This window comes from Schistocerca piceifrons, chromosome 3, assembly GCF_021461385.2.
Source record: "Schistocerca piceifrons isolate TAMUIC-IGC-003096 chromosome 3, iqSchPice1.1, whole genome shotgun sequence".
Taxonomy (NCBI): domain Eukaryota; kingdom Metazoa; phylum Arthropoda; class Insecta; order Orthoptera; family Acrididae; genus Schistocerca; species Schistocerca piceifrons.
Genome location: NC_060140.1, coordinates 82,359,080 through 82,380,945, shown reverse-complemented (window position 1 = coordinate 82,380,945; position 21,866 = coordinate 82,359,080). Strand labels below are relative to the sequence as shown.

The 21,866-nt window shown below is 39.1% G+C and overlaps 1 protein-coding gene across 3 annotated transcripts in view; it reads right to left on the bottom strand.

Annotated features, from left to right (window-relative positions):
• The window catches only part of LOC124787775 (epidermal growth factor receptor substrate 15-like 1), a 177,375-nt gene that overhangs the window by 53,282 nt on the left and 102,227 nt on the right, over nucleotides 1-21,866 (bottom strand). For all 3 annotated transcript variants that reach the window (XM_047254666.1, XM_047254667.1, XM_047254668.1), the window contains one exon: nucleotides 17,396-17,492. In XM_047254666.1, coding sequence (XP_047110622.1) covers nucleotides 17,396-17,492 — 97 coding nt within the window. The remainder of the gene's footprint in view (nucleotides 1-17,395; nucleotides 17,493-21,866) is intronic.

Below are 21,866 nucleotides of genomic sequence, written 5' to 3'. Positions count from 1 at the left end.
TTGGTAAAGAGCTCCAGTTGCAATGTCTTGGCTAAACAATACCACTTGGTGTCGCACATCAGAGGCAGCTACGCTCACCGTCTCACATTCTAAAGTGGTATTGTTTGACGCTGAAGTGTTCTGCGGTCTTCCAGAGATGTGAACGAATGTTTTGTTTAGCACTGCATTCGTAATGATAGTGCAGCATGTCTGAACATGAAATTTGCAATAAAAAGGTCATCCAAAAACACAATCACTGGCTGCAAAGATATCAAGCATTGGAAGGGGGAATTTCTGATCTATGGACAAGGCTGTAAATTTGTGTGCTCTATTCACAGTTATTCTGAACTGTAGTCCAATAGTGGTGGGCCTATTTTACGTGTTATAATAGTGGTGGACAGAAAAGCTGTTTCTTTTAGCATTAACTAATCTCCGGTGTTGAGGACTGAGAAGGAGGGAGAATGAAAGAAAAGATGTAAATGATAAAGCAACATCAGATTTTTCTTTACTATAAACTCTGTGCAAGTAAAGAAGTTACGATAGATGGGTAACGGAGATGGATGGATGCATCCCAGCAGGGTGCAATGGACAGATGTGTATGCTTATTACCAATGCACGGAATACCCTTCTTTAAGGGGTGCACCATGCTAGAAATCTTTTTATCCAAATTTTCTTATTGCCTTAAAATGCTCCTTAGAGAATCTACTTTTTAACATTCATTCATATAAAGTGTGCCATAAATGTTAAAATATGTTAAAACCATAGTTTTTGCATGGGCATCTGATGCATCCAAGTGAATGCAACTGATGTAATACTATAATGGTTACCAACAGAGTAAGGGTCCTGTCAGTTTTAGATAGTATCACAAAGGGCATAAGTACCGGCTCAAATACTATTCTCACAAGATTTCTCTTCATAACATTATTCGTTTATAGTAAACAGTCTGAAAGCGCATGCTTCCCTAGTGTCTGCTTAACTTGTCATTCTGCTTGATTTTTATTCACAGTAAAACGTGAGTGCTTGAAAATGATAAACAAAAATAGTTATACGGATAGAAACGGTTTGGAAAGTAATCCCAATTGTGCAAAAACTGCTGGTACAGGGAAGCCAGTTAATCAACATAATTTCATAAAAATGTACAATACTCGCTTTTCTGACTAAAATTTTGTTCAGTTCCAGGGGGGGAGGGGGGGGGGGGGAGTGTTGAAATTTTAATCGCTTGTTTTTCCAAAACAACATTTGTCAAGTTGGTGGGTGCTATAACTCACGAAATATACATTATATCTTTTCGTAATTTATGAGTTGGTGTTTTTTCTACAGTAGTACATATGATTTTTGTGATATATTTTAATTCTAATTTTTTGTTCTTTTATTTAGGAGAGCTTCCAGTTTGTTGAAAATCATTTTTTTAACATTCCTACATACTACAAGGGCTGACTGAAAAGTACTGCCTCCACCTTTGCGACTCTTTAACAGTTGGCAGCATTGGTATGTGGCAGGTATTAGCTTGTTCTGTAGCCTCTTTTCTACAGCTCCAGTTGGTGACAAGCCTTAGTATTGAATGGTTGTGTTGTTACAGTGTAAAGTATGGAACCCTGCGTAGACAGTTGGTCGATGCAATTTAAGCAATGTACAGTCATTGAATTCTTGACAGCAGAAGGTGTCACCCCAAACGAGATTCATTAGAGAATGAAAGCAGTTTATGGCGACTGTATTGATGTCAGTACTGTGCATCATTGGGCGAGTAAGTTTAAAGATGTTGAGGCAGGAATATCTGACCTGCGTAACAAACAAAGAGTTGGACGTCCTGTGACAGCAACCACCAAGTTCCACAAGCAAAATGTTGACACATTGATTCAGGATGATCATTGTACCACTCAGACAGCAATTGCAAGCACAATCGGCATTTCACAAGACCGTATGGGTCACATTATTACTTTGCTTGGCTATCTGAAGATCTATGCATGATGGATACCCCAGATGCTGACTCCAGAAATGAAAGCGCACAGACTTGAAATTTGCCAGGAACTCCTCTTGCGTTATGAGAACAAAGGTTAAGCCTTTCTCCATTAAATTGTGACATGAGACAAAGTGTGGGAACACCATTACAACCCAGAGACCAAATATCAGTCTATGGAATACTGACACACTCAGCTGGAAAAATCATGGCCACAGTGTTCTGGGACACAGATGATGTTATCCATGTTGATTTCCTTGATCGTGGAACAACAATAAATTCAGAGCGCTATATCACAACACTGCAAACTCTGAAATGACAGCTAACAAGGGTTCGAAAGGAAAAGGGAAATGTTTTCCTGCAGCACGACAATGCCAAACCACACACTACACGTGCCACCACAGCTGAACTTCAGAGACTGAATCTCACCACCGTACGACATCCTTCATACAGTCCAGATTTAGCACCGCCTGACTTCCATCTGTTCCCGATAACAAAAGACAATCTGCGGGGACATCATTATGCTTCTGATGAAGACGTTGAGAGAACTGTGAGACTGTGGTTGCAGAAGCAGAGTGTCGACTTCTTCCATGATGGCTTCAGAAAACTTTTTCATCGTTGGCAGAAATGTATCAAATTGGCTGGTGATTTTGTGGAAAAGTGAATAGTGATCATTAAAGATCACATTCTAAGGATTATTTCTGCATTTGATTTATTAAAATATTCCTATCCAAACCGAATTAATGAAGATGGAGGCATTACTTTTCACTCAACCATTGTATGTTAGACAATATTATCAATTTCAAAGCAGTTTTTGAAATTTTGTTCTAGGTTGAAAATTGTGGCACTCCATGAAGGCCTTTCTTTGCTGATGTGTAGTGTCCTCTGCGTAGAAGTATCTTACTTTAAAAAATAAATAAATAAATTTGCAGTCTTAAGGATGTACAATAAAGGTCTAAAGTCAGTTACACAATTTTTCTGGTTTATTTAAAAAATTAACAATAGTAATAAACAAAAATATTTCAGTTCCAAAATAGCGCATCACCTCTGTCTACCACCATAAACTTCTTTTAATTATCAAAGCAGAAGAGCTGTTCAATGACAGTGAGTTGTCACTTTGAAATTGTCTTCATAAGCTCTGTTTTTGACATGAAAACTTTTTGTCTCGGACATTCATCATCGTGAGAAGGACACAGTGACCTGGAAAGGGCAATTTCTGCATGCCGTGAGGAGGGTTTCATTCAAAGACATCACGTAGCTAGACATGTCACGCACTGAAAAAGATGTGGATGGACCACACAGCACAAGAAATGATGAACACACCATTAGGCCAGGAAAGCAGCATAATCGCCCTTCACAATGGCTCTGCTCACAGCTCCATTCCAAACTGTTTATTGCTGTCTGTCCCAAGAAGCAAGACGATCCTCATGAGAAAATGAACGCCAAAGTTTTCAGAAAGTGATCTTCTAATGTTCTGCTGCAAAATATTCCTTGGAATTCAACAACAGTAATGGACTATCCACATCACTCTGTTGTGAGGCATAAAAAAAATGGAAATGATCGTATGGCATTGTTGGCTGGGAGTCACCGTTCAGGAATGTTCAGCCGCCGTATTGCAAGTCCTTTTTTTCTTAGTTGACGCCACTTCGGCGTCTTGCGGGTCAATGATGATGAAAATAATAATGAAGGGCACACAACACCCAGTCCCCTGCTGGGAATCGAACCTGGGCCCCCTGCATGTTAGGGGGTAACGCTACCGCTACGCTACGAAGGCGAACTGTGAGGTATAAATCCCCAACAATGCAATGGAGGAAAGTGGATATTTTACTCTAGGGTGCAAGACATATTCCACCAGATAAAGTTGAATCTGAGATGAATACTGCAGAGTTAACAGAAATTGTAATGCTGTACAAGCCAAGAATGCCAAGCTACCATGTCAATGAATTGATTTATGCTATAGGGCATAGATTAATCAGGCTTCCTCCATATAATGCTCATTTAAATCCATTTGAGAATATATGAGCATACGTGAGCGGTAGAAAGAATACACATTACAGCAATTACAACTTGCTTGCACAGGTAATGCTGAGAGATGGTACAGGATAACAAGTAAAAAAAAATTAATTGTCTAAGACATGGTTATGAGTATTACGTTAAGATGCACTTGTTAGTAACGTCAATCAAACAAGGGAAGGAGGAAGGGTGCCAGCAATTGCACAGAAAATAGAAGCTGGCATGCTAATAAGTTTGTGGAGATGGGATGGTATGGCACACAAACTGTCTGGCGAATGCTTTGACAGCAAGCATTAGTGTTGCTTCTCATAAGCAAGCATTAATGACTTTGGTAAGGGAGGAAGGAAAAAGAAGGGAGCACTCATTATGAAGATAACAATGTATGTACACAGCATCTGTCTGATGGATAAGGCATAAGTGCAGTACTTGCAAAGGTAGGAAGCTGTAATGTGACAATCACACTGCTGAAGTATTCTTCAAAAGAGGCAAAAAGTAAATAGACACACCTGGAGACCCATTGATTTTTTAAGTTTTGTTTCTGTACATGTTGAGTTACCACAAGTTTGAGATTGGAAAACGTGGAAAGTAGTGTACAGTGAAATGTCAGCATGTTGCTCCTTATGGTAAAAAAAAAAAAAAAAAAAAATTCTTTTCCGCTTCAATAAATTCAAGGACCTTATATTGTTATAGACAATGATTTGATAGCAGAAAAAAGTATTTTGAGTAGAAGTAACAAAATAATGATGAAGCCTGATAATAAAAAGCCGCCCCCCGTGATGTTTCAGACTGATTACATAATGGCAAATGAGATACTTAAAGTAATAGTTCAGTTTTGCTATTTGGTCAACAAATTATGCAAGTCAAACACAGATGATAAATAATTTAGGCAAGAAGAGAATAGAAGCTTTTGAAATGTGGTGGTACAGAGGAATGCTGAAGATTAGATGGGCAGATCTTGTAACTAATGATATGGCACTGAACAGAATTGGGCAGACAAGAAATTTGTAGCACAACTTGATTAAAAGAAGGGATTGGTTGTTAGGACACATTCTGAGACATCAAGGGATCATCAATTTAGCACTGAAGAGAAGTGTTGAGAGAAGTGGGGGCGGGGCGGGGCGAGGGGGGAGGGGGAGGGTGGAGATTGTAGAGGGAGACCAAGAGATGGATATTAGATTAGATTAGATTAGATTTACTTTCATTCCAATTGATCCGTAGTGAGGAGGTCCTCCTGGATGTGGAACATGTCAGAAAAACAACAATACATGACAAATATTTACAACTAAAACAAATAAGCTAATGTACCATTCCACAGGTCCCAAGTGGAATGATCGTCATTTTTAATGAACACTAAGAGTCATTTTACAAATACTAATGCACTGAATTTAAAATAAAAAACGTTTTTTATTTATTTATAAGGTAATAAACATGTAATACAACTACTGTAATACTTATTTACAATGAACACATTACTGCACTGAAATGGTGCAGAAGTTAGATTATACTTACACACACACACAAATTTTCAGTGAACACATTACTGCACTGAAATTGTGCAGAAGTTATGTTGTACTTATATACAAATCAGTTGGTTTTACTAAGAAATTCATCAATGGAGTAGAAGGAGTTGGCCACCAATAAATCCTTTAGGCTTCTCTTAAACTGAATTTCATTGGTTGTTAAGCTTTTTATGGCTGCTGGCAAGTTATTGAAAATGTGTGTTCCTGAATAATGCACACCTTTTTGTACAAGACTAAGTGACTTTAAATTCTTGTGAAGATTATTCTTATTTCTAGTATTGATTCCATGAATTGAGCTGTTGGTTTGAAAAAGTGATATATTTTTAATGACAAATTTCATTAAGGAATAAATATACTGGGAAGCTGTAGTTAGTATCCCTAGTTCCCTAAACAGGCTTCTGCAGGATGTTCTTGAGTTCACACCACATATAATTCTTACTGCACGTTTTTGTGCCCGGAAAACTTTAGCTTGGCTTGATGAATTACCCCAAAAAATAATCCCATATGACATTATGGAATGAAAGTAAGCATAGTATGCCAGCTTTTTCATTTTTATATCCCCTACGTCTGACAAAATTCGCATTGCAAACAGAGATTTGTTAAGACGCTTCAGCAGTTCTGTGGTGTGCTCCTCCCAATTGAATTTATTATCAAGCTGTAATCCCAAGAATTTAACACTGTCCACTTCTTCTATCTTCTTGTCATCATATGTTAGACATATACTCTTGGGACACCCCTTACAAGTTCTGAACTGCATGTAGTGTGTTTTTTCAAAGTTTAGTGACAAAGAATTGGCTAGGAACCAGTGATTAATGTCCACAAATATTTTATTGGCTGATCTTTCTAAGACTACACTTGATTTGCTATTTATTGCAATGTTTGTATCATCGGCAAACAAAACAAACTTGGCATCTGGTAATGTTACTGATGAAAGGTCATTGATATACACAAGAAAGAGTAAGGGCCCCAAAATGGAACCTTGTGGGACCCCACATGTAATTAGTTCCCAGTTGGATGATGCCTGATAGATATGTATCAAGCTCTTTCCTAATAACACCCTTTGTTTCCTGCCAGAGATATAAGATTTGAACCATTTTGCAGCATTTCCTGTTACACTATAATATTCTAGTTTACTTAAAAGGATATTGTGATTTACACAGTCAAATGCCTTTGATAGATCACAAAATATACCAGTTGCCTGCAATTTTTTGTCTAATGAATTAAGCACATTTTCACTGTAAGTGAAGATAGCCTTCTCAATATCAGAACCTTTTAGAAATCCAAACTGTGACTTTGACAGTATGTTATTTGAGATAAGATGGTTATAAAGACGACGGTACATTACTTTTTCGAAAATTTTTGAGAATGCTGGTAACAGTGAAATTGGACGGAAATTTGATGCTATTTCTTTATCTCCCTTCTTAAACAGTGGCTTAACTTCAGCATATTTCAGCCATTCAGGAAATATTCCACTGATAAACGACTGGTTACACAGATAGCTTAGTATGTTACTTAGCTCAGAATCACATTCTTTAATTAACTTTGTTGATATTTCATCATACCCACTAGATGTTTTTGATTTTAAAGATTTTATGATGGACATTATTTCTGTTGGGGTAGTGAGGGTCAAATTCATATTATGGAAATTACTTGAAATGTCTGGTCTAAGGTAATCCATAGCAGCATCTACCGAACCTGACAACCCCATCTTTTCAGTAACAGTTATAAAATGTTTGTTAAAAAGTTCTGCAACACTATACACATCTGTCACCAATGTATCATTTACTCTTAATGCTATTTGTTCCTCTTCATGTCTGGTCCTACCGGTCTCCTCCTTCACTATATCCCATATTGTCTTTATTTTGTTATCTGATATGACTATCTTTTCCTTGTAATATATTTGCTTTGACATCCATATTACAGTCTTTAATATTTTGCAGTATTTCTTATAATGTGCTATAGCATCAACATTGGAAATGTTTCGGATTGACAGATACAGTTTTCTTTTTGTTTTACAAGATACCCTTATTCCTCGAGTAATCCATGGCTTCTTTGTAGATTTTCCTCTAACCTTGGTAAGTTTTGGGGGAAAGCAGTGTTCAAATAAGGTAAGCACTTTATTAGCAAAAATGTTATATTTTTCATTCATGCCATGAGCACTGTAAACATCAGTCCAGTGAATGTCTCTGAGGAGTGTCCTAAAATAATCAATTTTTGGCTTACTGATTACCCTCTTGAGCTCAGATTTAACAGATTTTATATTCTGTTCAGTATTAACATTTAACAGAAGGAACTGCATGTCATGGTCTGAGAGGCCATTGGCTATTGGTTTTGTAATATAATTTTGTTCATTAGACTTTTCTATAAAGATATTATCAATGGCTGTTTGTGAGCAAGTGGCTATCCTAGTGGGGAACTTTACTGTGGGAATTAAGTTGAATGATAGTGTTACTAACTCAAATAAGTTCTTATTCGGAGAGTCTTTAAGGAAATCTACATTGAAATCACCAGCAACCACTATTTCTTTGTTTTTGGTTATTAAATGGGCCAGTACAGCTTCAAGGTGGTTTACAAACAGATTAAAGTTACCTGCAGGTGCTCGATATACACTTAATATTATGAAAGATTTTTTGTGAAAATCTAATTCTGTTGCACATGCTTCCATATGCTGTTCTAGGCAAAATTTATGAATGTCTATGTTCTTAAATTTATGACAGTTCCTGATGAATGTGGCAACTCCTCCTTTCTCCATTTCTGATCTACAAAAGTGAGATGCTAACCTAAACCCTGTAACACTTAAAAGTTCTATACCAGTGGTCACATGATGTTCAGAGAGGCAGATTATGTCAGCTGGGTTTGAAGACTCTAATTCATCTATGCATATAGTTAATTCATTAATTTTATTTCTCAGTCCTCGAATATTTTGATGCAATAAAGATAGCTGACATTTCACATTGTCTGAGTTAAAATTGGGTGGAGTTAAAATATCTGCTGACAGTTGAAAATTCTTAACCAATGGCTGTTTATGCTGATGTAATAAGCTGGAATTATGTTTTTTGATTTCTTTTTCAAACTGAAGGTTTGTCTCAGTTCTAACCTCTCTTAAAATTTGCTTTCTTTCTGTCCTCCCTACCCTAAAAAAGGGTCTTTTCTGAATCCTATAACCACTGGTATTTTACCACTCATGACAGTGCCTCCCCCCTTTAACTTTCCTGCTATTTCCCCAGCCAATTTACCCTTCCCCTTCCTAAGCAGATTCAGAAGGATGTATGTTGCAGTAGTTATTTGGAGATGAAGATGCTTGCACAGGAAAGAATAGCACGGACAGATGTGGCAAACCAGTCTTTGGACTGAAGGCCGCAACAACAGAACATTTAAAAAGATAGTGTGTTAGTTTCCTTGGAACTGCACTGAGCAGCTAGGGCAGTACAAACTGACTGTGGATATTTCTGCATTTCTGGGCAACCATAGCACAACTGAAGGGTTTATAATATCTCAGTGCTTATTAATCCTGGGATACGAGTTCACAATTTTACCGTTAAGCCACTACATTATGATTACACATATTGTAACTATAGCTACAATTAAAAAGCATCCTCGATCCGAGGCGGCTGGCAGTGAGCTGGTGCTCTCTTCTCAGTACAGTTTACCTTGTGCTCTATCTGGAGTCTGTACCCCACATCCACATTCTCAGTTCTTTATGTCGAGTTCTGCTGCTGCTATCATTGTTGCACTCTCAGTATCTGCACTGTCGATTCCCAGGTTTTTCTGAATTTGTGCCCAGTGTCACAAATCATGAGATTTTCTGCCACCTTTATCTCTATTGACTCTCTTTTAACTCTATCCCAGTATCTGGGGGTGTGTGCCAGAACCCTCATTTTTTCATAGTTAATGGAATGATTAAGTTCCAGACAGTGCTCACCAATGGCTGATTTAAGTTGCCTGTTCCAGCCGAATGTGCCTTCGAGGTTTTTGGCAGGTGATGCCAACTGTTCTAGTTGGTTTTCATAAATCCAGGTCATCCTTCACGTTTCCCAGTAGTCCTTTTATTTTAGTAGGTGGGCAGAACACAGACTTGATGCTATGTTCCTTGAGAATCCTGCTAATCTTAGCAGAAATAGATCCCACATAAAGCAGATAAGCCACAGCCTTCGCTTCATCTTGCTCTTCTTTTCTGTCATGTGACAAAGTGGCTGGTTGAAAAGCCTTCTGAATCAGACTGTGTATCCACTTCTGATGAAGACTGAGTGCAGATGCTCTATTTCTGATGTCAAACTATCTTGGTCTGATAAAGTGTGTGCCTTGTCCATCAATGTCTTTGCAACTTCTCTCTTCTGTGCTGGGTGGTAACAGTTGCTAGCTCGCAGGTATAGTACAGAACACATTGGTTTGTGACACACACTGTAATCAAATGACCCATCTGCTCTTCTTTTCACAAGTACGTCCAGAAATGGCAGCTGACTATTCTCTTCCAGCTCAATGGTGAACTTTATATCTGGGTAGCATGAGTTAAGACATTCCAGGACCTCACTGAGCCTCTCCCTATCATGAGGCCAAATCACAAAGGTATCATCCATACCTGAAGAAGCATGTGGGTTTGTATCTAACAATCTCTAATGCTTTTTCCTAAAATTTCTCAATAAACAGATTGGTAACTATCGGAGACGGGGCTGCCCATGGGAACTATTCCTATCTGCTTGTAATATTGGCTCGCATACAGTAAACATGTTGAAGTCAGTAATGCCTGAACAAGTCTGTCAAAGCATTGTCAAATTTCTTTGCAATTGTCCCTGTGAGTCTTTCAGTGGTATCTTGCTAAACAGGGAGACAGCACTGCATCAGATTTCATGACATGTAGTTGCTTGAGACATTGCAAGAACTCCAAGTTGTAGATGTGATGAATACAATTTTCCCACATATGAGCACAGCAATTTCTTCAAATTCTTAGTTGCTGGGTATGCAGTTGCACCAGTGTTGCTGACATCAGACATAATGGCATACCTTCTGTATGTATCTATAACAATCCACACAGTCTATGTGGAATTGGTACCATCTAAATACAAAGTTGTAGACGTGATGAATACAATTCTCCCACATATGAGCACAGCAATTTCCTCAAATTCTTTTCTTTTCCCAAGGGCATGCAGCTTTACTGTATGGTTAAATGATGATGGCGTCCTCTTCGGTAAAATATTCCGGAGGTAAAATAGCCCCCATTCGGATCTCCAGGCGAGGACTACTCAAGAGGATGTTGTTATCAGGAGAAAGAAAACCATTGGGGTTCTACCGATCGGAGCATGGAATGTCAGATCCCTTAATTGGGCAGGTAGGTTAGAAAATTTAAAAAGGGAAATGGATAAGTTAGAGTTAAATATAGTGGGAATTAGTGAAGTTCGGTGGCAGGAGGAACAAGACTTCTGGTCAGGTGACTACAGGATTATAAACACAAAATCAAATAGGGGTAATGCAGGAGTAGGTTTAATAATGAATAGGAAAATAGGAATGCGGGTAAGCTATTACAAACAGCATAGTGAATGCATTATTGTGGCCAAGATAGATATGAAGCCCACGCCTACTACAGCAGTACAAGTTTATATGCCAACTAGCTCTGCAGATGACGAAGAAATTGAAAAAAATGTATGATGAAATAAAAGAAATTATTCAGATAGTGAAGGGTGACGAAAATTTAATAGTCATGAGTGACTGGAATTCGGTAGTAGGAAAAGGGAGAGAAGGAAACGTAGTAGGTGAATATGGATTGGGGCTAAGAAATGAAAGAGGAAGCCACCTGGTAGAATTTTGCACAGAGCACAACTTAATCATAGCTAACACTTGGTTCAAGAATCATAAAAGGAGGCTGTATACATGGAAGAAGCCTGGAGATACTGACAGGTTTCAGATAGATTATCTAATGGTAAGACAGAGATTTAGGAACCAGGTTTTAAATTGTAAGGCATTTCCAGGGGCAGATGTGGACTGACCACAATCTATTGGTTATGACCTGTAGATTAAAACTGAAGAAAATGCAAAAAGGCAGGAATTTAAGGAGATGGGACCTGGATAAACTGAAAGAACCAGAGGTTGTACAGAGTTTCAGTGAGAGCATAAGGGAACAATTGACAGGAATGGGGGAAAGAAATACAGTAGAAGAAGAATGGGTAGCTTTGAGGGATGAAGTAGTGAAGGCAGCAGAGGATCAAGTAGGTAAAAAGACGAGGGCTAGTAGAAATCCTTGGGTAACAGAAGAGATTCTGAATTTAATTGATGAAAGGAGAAAATATAAAAATGCAGTAAATGAAGCAGGCAAAAAGGGACACAAACGTCTCAAAAATGAGATCGACAGGAAGTGCAAAATGGCTAAGCAGGGATGTCTGGAGGACAAATGTAAGGATGTAGAGGCTTATCTCACTAGGGGTAAGATAGATACTGCCTACAGGAAAATTAAAGAGACCTTTGGAGATAAGAGAACCACTTGTATGAATATCAAAAGCTCACATGGAAACCCAGTTCTAAGCAAAGAAGGGAAAGCAGAAAGGTGGAAGGAGTATATAGAAGGTCTATACAAGGGCGATGTATTATGGAAATGGAAGAGGATGTAGATGAAGATGAAATGGGAGATACGATACTGCGTGAAGAGTTTGACAGAGCACTGAAAGACCTGAGTCGAAACAAGGCCCCGGGAGTAGACAACATTCCATTAGAACTACTGACGGCCTTGGGAGAGCCAGTCCTGACAAAACCCTACCATCTGGTGGGCAAGATGTATGAAACAGCGAAACACCCTCAGGCTTCAAGAAGAATATAATAATTCCAATCCCAAAGAAAGCAGATGTTGACAGATGTCAAAATTACCGAACTATCAGTTTAATAAGTCACAGCTGCAAAATACTAACGCTAATTCTTTACAGAAGAATGGAAAAACTAGTAGAAGCCGACCTCGGGGAAGATTAGTTTGGATTCCGTAGAAATGTTGGAACACGTGAGGCAATACTGACCCTACGAATCATCTTAGAAGCTAGATTAAGGAAGGGAAAACCTACGTTTCTAGCATTTGTAGACTTAGAGAAACCTTTTGACAATATTGACTAGAATACTCTCTTTCAAATTCTGAAGGTGGCAGGGGTAAAATACAAGGAGCGAAAGGCTATTTACAATTTGACAGAAACCAGATGGCAGTTATAAGAATCGAGGGGCATGAAAGGGAAGCAATGGTTGAGAAGGGAGTGAGACAGGGCTGTAGCCTATCCCCGATATTATTCAATCTGTATATTGAGCAAGCAGTGAAGGAAAGAAAAGAAAAATTAGGAGTAGGTATTAAAATCCATGGAGAAAAATAAAAACTTTGAGGTTCGCCGATGACATGGTAATTCTGTCAGAGACAGCAAAGGACTTGGAAGAGCAGTTGAACGGAATGGACAGTGTCTTGAAAGGAGGATATAAGATGAACATCAACAAAAGCAAAACGAGGATAATGGAATGTAGTCGAATTAAGTTGGGTGATGCTGAGGGAATTAGATTAGGAAATGAGACACTTAAAGTAGTAAAGGAGTTTTGCTATTTGGGGAGCAAAATAACTGATGATGGTCGAAGTAGAGAGGATATAAAATGTAGGTTGGCAATGGCAAGAAAGCGTTTCCGAAGAAGAGAAATTTGTTAACATCGAGTATAGATTTAAGTGTCAGGAAGTCATTTCTGAAAGTATTTGTATGGAGTGTAGCCATGTATGGAAGTGAAACATGGACGATAAATAGTTTGGACAAGAAGAGAATAGAAGCTTTCGAAATGTGGTGCTACAGAAGAATGCTGAAGATTAGATGGGTAGATCACATAACTAATGAGGAAGTATTGAATAGGATTGGGGAGAAGAGAAGTTTGTGGCACAACTTGACTAGAAGAAGGGATCGGTTGGTAGGACATGTTCTGAGGCATCAAGGGATCACCAATTTAGTATTGGAGGGCAGCGTGGAGGGTAAAAATCGTAGAGGGAGACCAAGAGATGAATACACTAAGCAGATTCAGAAGGATGTAGGTTGCGGTAGGTACTGGGAGATGAAGAAGCTTGTACAGGGTAGAGTAGCATGGAGAGCTGCATCAAGCCAGTCTCAGGACTGAAGACCACAACACAACACAAATACAAAGTTCACCACGGAACTGGAGAACAATGGTCAGCTGCCATTTCTGGATGTACTGTCAAAAGGAGAGCAGACAGATTGTTTGGCTGCAGTGTGTATTGCAAACAATGATTTATACAGGCTAGCAACTGTCATAACCCAGCACCAAAGAATAGGCACATATAACTTCTCAAAGCAATATAGTTTGACATCAGAAATAGAGCATCTATGAGCAATCTTCATCAAAAATGAATACACAGTCGAACATTCAAATTCCTTTCAACCAGCCACTCTGCCACATAATAGAGAAAAAGAGCAAGATAAAGCGAAGGCTGTGGCTTACCTGCCCTATGTAGGATCTATTTGTGCCATGATCAGCAGGATTCTCATGAAACATAACATCCATTGTGCGTTCATGAAACATAACATCAAGTGTGCATTTTGCCCACCTACTAAAATAAGAGAACTACAGGGAAATGTGAAAGATGACCTGGGTTTATGAAAACCAAATGATTAGAATGGGGGCATCAGCTGCCAAGAACATTGGAGCCAAATTTGGATGGAACAGGTAACTTGAATCAGCCATCAGTGAGCACTGAGTAAAGTCTAGGATCCTCCAGTGCAGTTGCTAACAATGCAACAAGAATCCCAGATCACTGTCAGGTACAATGAACCAAAAGCTGAATGCCACCTCGCAACCAGGTGCATGTCTCAGGACATTTCTAGTGGAAACAGAACACAGACGATTTGCTCAAAACCAAACATGGAAGACAGCAGGCCGAGTTACAAGACTATTTGTGAAAACGTTTCTCCAAAAACCATTCACGGCAGGAAAACACTAGTTGACATGGAATTTCAGCAATGTCCTAACAGGCATTATGGAAACTTTGAAAGTGTTCAAACTTGAGATTGCCTCTGCCTGTTACAACTTCTGTATGGATGCAGACAAAAAATGTATTGAGCAAGCAGTGTGGCAGATGACAGAAGCTGCCAAATAAGCCCGCAAAAACAACCATGGCCATATAAAAGGTGGAGGAGGACCTCCTTTTGAATCCGGAAGAACTACTGTATGGGCCAGGGATTGCTGATTAGAGAAGTCGAAGTTAAATATAAATACTTAACCTAAAATTTTAAACACTCTTTTCCATATTGGTGGGAAACGAAAATGGTACATATAATTTTCATCAGAATCTGATGCCAACATTCTGAATTAAACTCTGTCGGCATACATGTCATTTTGCAATATCTTCAAAAGGCTATTTTTGGTACACGCTTCTGTCTCAGTTTTGTGGGTGAAGAAAATAACATTTGTTTCAGCATGTCACCATTTTGTTAGAACTCAGTATCCAATGTATGCTGATAGAAAATGTCTTGTACAAAATTATGATAATATTGTTGCTTTGCTCTCCAGTCCAAAGAGTAGTTTAATGCACACTAGTCTACCTCATGCAAGCTTCATCATCTCTGAATAAATACTGCAACATAGGTCCATCTGAACCTACTTACTGTATTCCGCCCTTGCTCTCCCTCCACAGTTTACACCCCCATCCACATTATACTCTGCTGCAATATAAAACTGGCATTTCCTTGATGCCGCAGAAAGTGTCTTGGGATCAACAAATCCATTCTTTCAGTCAAATTGTGCCATACATGTATTTTCTCCCAATTCAATTCAGTACCACCTCATTAGTTACGTGGCCTATAGCTAATGCACAGCATTCTTCTATAGCACCACATTTCAAGAGCTTCTGTTCTCTTCTTGTCTAAACTTCTTATCACCCACTTTTCACTTCTGTACAAGGTTACACTCCACAGACTTCCTAACATTTAAATTTGTATTAGTGTTAACCAAGTCACAATTTTCAGAAATATGTTTCCTGGTATTGCTAGCCTGCCTTTTTACGTCCCTACTACTTCTGACATTATCATTTTACTGCTCAAATAGCAAAACTCATCTACTTTTACTGTCTTATTCCTAATTCAATCTGATGTAATTCACCTACATTCCATTACCCCTGGTTTACTTTTGTTGATACTAATCTTGTAACCTCTTTTCAACACACTATCCATTCTGTTCAACAGCTGTTCCAAGTCTTTTGTTGTCTCTGACAGAATTAAAATGTCCTCGGCAAAGCACAAAATTTTTATTGTCTCTCTCTAAGCTTTAATGCCTTCTCAGAATTTTTCTTTTCTTTCCTAAACTGCTTGCTCAATGCGCATATTGAACAACATTGGGACTAGGCTAAGACCCTTTCTCGCTCCCTTCTCAACCACTGCTTCCCTTTCATGCCCCTTGACTTTTACAACTGCTGTTTGGTTTCAGTGCAAGCCAAGTATAACCTTTTCCTTACTGTGTTTTATCCTTACTATCTTCAGAATTTCGAAGCATGTGTTTCAGTCGAAACTGTCAAAAACTTTCTCTAAGTCTATAAATGTTATAAATACAGGTTTGTTTACCTTCAGTATAACTTCTAAGATAAGTAGTAGGATGAGTATAGCCTCATGCAGTCCTCTTTTTTCCATGGATCCCAAACTGATCTTCCCTGAGACTGGTTTCTACCAGTTTTTCCATTCTTCTGTAAGTAATCTGTGTCAGTATTTTGAAACCATGGCTTATTAAACTGATGGTTCTGTAATATTCACATGTCTCAGCCCTGCTTTATTTGGAATTGAAATTATAACATTCGTCTTGCACTCTGGAACTGCTTTCCTCATCTCATATCTTACCCAACAGGTGGAATAGTTTTAACATTTTTGGCACTCCCAAGGACGTCAATAATTCTGAGGGAATCTGTGAAGTATTTCTCACAATGTATCATCTTCATCTACTTCCTCTTCCCTGTCTATGATATTATCCTCCAAGTTCAATTTGTATGTGCAGCCCCTCTACATATTTCTTCACCTTTCAGGTTTATCTTCTTTGCTTAGTGCTGGCCTGCCATATGAGCTCTTGATATTCATGCAGTGCACAGCTGCCCCTCCCCCCCCCTCCCCCGCCCCCACACCTCCATTCCCCCTTCTTTTCAAAGTGATTACTACAAAAATAGCTCTTTAAATTCCTTATCTGTACTCATTCTTCCAGCTATAACAGGCTTTTCATCAACAGGATGTTTAAATAATATTTATTTTGATTCAATAATTACTACCATTATGTTATGAACATAGCTGTTCAGTACTTTGTGGCTATAATGAAAGTGCAGATAATCTTGAAGGTCCAGTGTGGGCTGTAATTACCACATGGTAGCGAAACTTGATAGATATACAAATGTGTTAATGCAGAATCAACTTATGCTGGAAAACTATTTGTTCCAATTCTGGCCACCAGGTGCAAACCTGGCACTGTACAGCATCTCATCGACATCTCTGGTGCTCATACTCAACAAAGTGTGTAAGGGGCAATTAATAATAATATTGACATTATGCCTTTCTCACTTGTTTGACCATTTCTGCCCATATACTATGTCTAATTCATAACATATGGAAACATTTCTACACATATTTCTTGTAGTCACAGTACCAGATTTGCACCTGTTGGACAAAATTCAAATCAATTTTTTTCTAGTGTAAATCGGTTCTGCATTAATGTTTTAGAATATCTACCAAGTTTCACTGCCATGTAATAATTGGAGCCCACACTAGACCTCTGCGAGCAGCTGCACTTTAATCATAACCATCTGGTACAGTGAATTTAAATAACTTAGTCTTATCATATGAGACTAAATGCTAGAGATTAACAGATTATTACATTTGCATTTATACTTGTCTTGCTTGTTTTCCACTAGATACAACTGAAATTTAAGGTTTTACATACATACCATTGCTGAAAAGATCTTCTCCATCAAATCCTCCAATATTTTCAGAATGTTCATTCATCCCACCAAAAGGATCATTGTTATTTGTTAATGCCTTATTCTGCAAAAATGTTAGAAATTTTCTTACTATTACTAGTTCAATTTACTTACACAAATAACAAAAGTAAAGAAATATGTTGTCTGGTTTACATATAACACACAGTAGTTTACACAAAATATTATATCTTTCAATAAAAACAGATACTTTTAGTCCAGAAACACTACATCCTATTCAAACTGATGTTTTGTTATGATTTTACTTTGCAATATAAAACCCTAAAAAATACAGTTTCATGGTTGCAAGAAGCAAAATACACACACAACCACAATTTATAACGAGTTATTGTGAACACTTATGGTTTTAGAAAATGAAAACTTTAAACGTCAAGGCTTCATAAGACAAGGTAAGTCCAAATGAGTGCTGTTTTTGTTACTGTCATTATAGTCATCAGTCTAAAGACTCGTTTTATGCATCTCTCCACACTAAGCATTGCTGGTGTAGAGAAACAACTGAAAGACTTGAAAGCAAATAAATCACCACGTCCAGATGGAATTCCTGTTAAATTTTACAAATTAAAGAATGGATCCACAAAATTACAGACCAATATCCCTAACATCTGTTGCTGCAGAATCTTTGAACGTATTCTCAGTTCAAATATAATAAACTTTCTTGAGACTGAGAAGCTTATGTCCACAAATCAACATGGTTTCAGAAGGCATCGCTCATGTGAAACTCAGTTTGCCCTTTTCTCACATGATATACTGCTATGGATGAAGGGCAACAGGCAGATTCCACATTTCTCAATTTCATGAAAGCATTTGACATGGTGCCCCACTGCAGGCTGTTATTGAAGGTACGAGCATATGGAATAAGTTCACAGATATGTGAGTGGCTCCAAGACTTTTTAAATAATAGAACCCAGTATGTTGTCCTCGACAGAGGGTGTTCATCAGAGACAAGGGTATCATCAGGAGTGCCCCAGGGGGAGTATGATTGGACTGCTGCTGTTCTCTATATACATAAATGATTTGGCAGATGGGGTGGGCAGCAATCTGCAGCTGTTTGCTGATGACAGTGTGGTGTACGGATAAGGTGTTGAAGTTGAGTGAAGATAGAAGACAGCGTTGACAAAATTTCCAGTTGGTGTGATGAATGGTAGCTAGCCCTAAATGTGGAAAAGTGTACGTTAATGCAGTTCAGTATCTGGGCGTAATGTTGCAAAGTGATATGAGATGGAACAAGCACATGAGAACTGTGGTAGGGAAGACGGATGGTCAACTTCAGTCTATTGGGATAATTTTAGGAAAGAGTGGTTCACCTGTAAAGGACTGGTCAGATTGAAGGAAGACATAGAAGCAATTCAGAGACGGGCTGATAGATTTGTTACCAGCAAGTTTGAACACCACATATGTGTTACAGAGACTCTTTGGGAACACAAATGGGAATCCCTGGAGGTAGGACAATGTTCTTTTCAAGAAATACTGTTGAGCAAATTTAGAGAACCGGCATTTGAAGCTGACTGCTGAACAATTCCACTGCCAGGAACATACATTGCGTATAATGACCACGAAGATAAGATATGAGAAATTAGGGTCCCTACAGAGGTATTTTAGACAGTCATTTTTCCCTTGCTCTATTTGTGAGTGGAACAGGAAACCACTTAGTAGTGGTACAGGGTACTCTCCGCCACACACCATACTGTGGTTTGCAGAGTATCGATGTAGATGTAGATCTTGTGCACGCCTAATATTATTAAGATAACTTCTGCACTCTACATCCATTAGACCCTACTAAGTCAGAGTACACACACACACACACACACACACACACACACACACACACACACACAGAGAGAGAGAGAGAGAGAGACCTATCAAACTCTCCATTCATTTAGTCAAGTCATGGCAGAAAGCAAATAACTACAGGAAAGTATAGCAAGTGTTGCCTTTAACCCACATATGCCCAGAACTTTTTTTTTCTTTTTTTTTTTTCTTCATGGAGTTGTACGATTTTCACATGTAACAACAGATAACAACTGTAGCAGTTATTTGTAGTAGCAGTTCCCAATGAGGTTTTCACAGTGGAACGAAAATGACCCCATGGGGACCCGTTGGGCATATATGGGTTGCATTCAACTTTGTACAGATCACAAAATGGTGAACATTATTCATGCGTAGTTTTATATCAGTCCATGTGAACAGGGAGGAGGTAATTCAGTTCTTCGACTGTTCACTAAAACATACCACACCTAATCAGAAATTTTATAATTTCTGTATGTTGCTAAGAATATGCACATTTTCTTAGCTTCTACCTGAATCATGGTCTCAGTTTATATACAGATCGCCTCACAGAAGGAAACAATTTGTATCACAGTGTGCCTTCGAAAATGCAAAAATTCTGTGGGCACACAGAAATTTTCAATGTTTGTCAAAATATAACACCTGATGCAAGACAGATAAAACAGCAATGTAGGACATTTTGAATGTAAAAAGTAGCTTGGGAGCAGGTTACTGTGGATGTGTGTGTCTCTCCACAGTGACAATGCAGAATGTATACATCAAGGGCTCATCCAAACTACAATGAAGTTCATTTATGAAGATTCTAAACAACCGAAGATGTCTAATGTTACTGTTTACAAGACATTCTGACCATTTTGTCTTTTGACAACATGAACTGCGTAGCTCATGAACTAGTCTGCATTTGCGAACACAGTGAAGTTATGAGCTTTTTCCCTTCACTGTAACACTGCAGTTAAATATTCTTTTCCCCACTGGATGTGGAATTAAACTGACAAAGCAGGTGTGGCATGACATATCAGCTGCTATGAAACTTCCTGGCAGATTAAAACTGTGTGCCGGACCGAGACTCGAACTCGGGACCTTTGCCTTTCGCGGGCAAGTGCTCTACCATCTGAGCTACCGAAGCACGACTCACGCCCGGTCCTCACATCTTTACTTCTGCCAGTAATCTGCCAGGAAGTTTCATATCAGCGCACACTCCGCTGTAGAGTGAAAATCTCATTCTGGAGTTTGGTGAGAATTTTGAAGGTGATGCAGAAATGTCGTTGGCTTCCACTACTGAACTGTGTTTGACCATGGCATGGGATGTTACATATGCCAGAGATGTCATCATCCCAGTAGAGGTTTACATTTTGTAACTTGTGCAGGGCTATAGAGGAATTACCCTGTAATAACGATGTCATAAGATATTACGAAAGATTACAGTGAAGAGACTATAAATAATGATAGAACACCAGTTTAAGGAAGAACAACTGACCTCGTTTTTGCCATTAGGCAACTAATGGAAAAGGGAAAAATCTGATTGTAATGTAACAAATTATTTAGGGATAAAGGAGACGACTCACCTAAAGGCAGAAGCGCTGCATTGTCGCACCTACCCAACTACATCCTAGCCCATAACTACTTCACTTTTGAAGGGAAGATATACAAACAAATTCGTGGCACAGCCACTGGCATCCGCATGGCACCCTCCTATGCCAACCTCTTCATAATCCAGGTAGAGGAAACATTCCAAGCTTCTTAAAACCCCAAATCCCTGGTCTGGTTCAGGTTTATTGGTGGCATCTTCATAATCTGGACCCAAGGCCAGGACACCTTATCCTCATCCCTGCACAACTCAACACCTTCTCTCCCATCCATTTCACTTGGTGCCCCTCTGCCCATCGTGCCACCTTTCTAGATGTTGATCTCCTCCTCTCAGACGGCTCCATCCACACCTCAGTCCACATCAAACCCACCAATCACCAACAGTACCTGCACTTTGACTGCTGCCACCCCTTCCACACAAAATTCCTCCCATCCACCCTGGTCATCCTTGGCAGACTGATCTGTAGTGATGTGATGAGAACTTCCTTGCCCAGTATGCTGAAGGCCTCACGTCCTTCATCAGGGCTTTGATTATTTATCATCATGCCCTGAAATGAGGGACATCCTACTCAAGATACTTCCATCCCCTCACAAAGTGGTGTTTTGCCACCCACCCAACCTCCACAACATCCTAGTCCAGCCCTATGCCACTCCTACACCCAATCCCCTGCCACAGGGATCATACACTTATGGAATATCCAGATGCAAGACCAGTCCCGTCACAGACTTATCCTATCCCACCAGAGGTTGGGCCAACTGTGAAAGCAGCCATCTTATACACCAGCTCTGCTGCAACCACTGCCACTGCATTTTACATTGGTATGACAACCAACCAGCTGTCAGCCACAATACATGGCCTCCATCAAACTGTTGCCAACAACAAGGTGGACCACACAGTGGCACAACATGCAGTAGAGCACAACATGCGAGATTTCAATGGCTGCTTCACAAACCGTGCCATCTGGATTCTCCCCATCACCATCAGCTTTCCTGAGCTGCGCAGATGGGAGCTATCCTTACAGCTCATCCTTCACTCCTGTAACTTCCC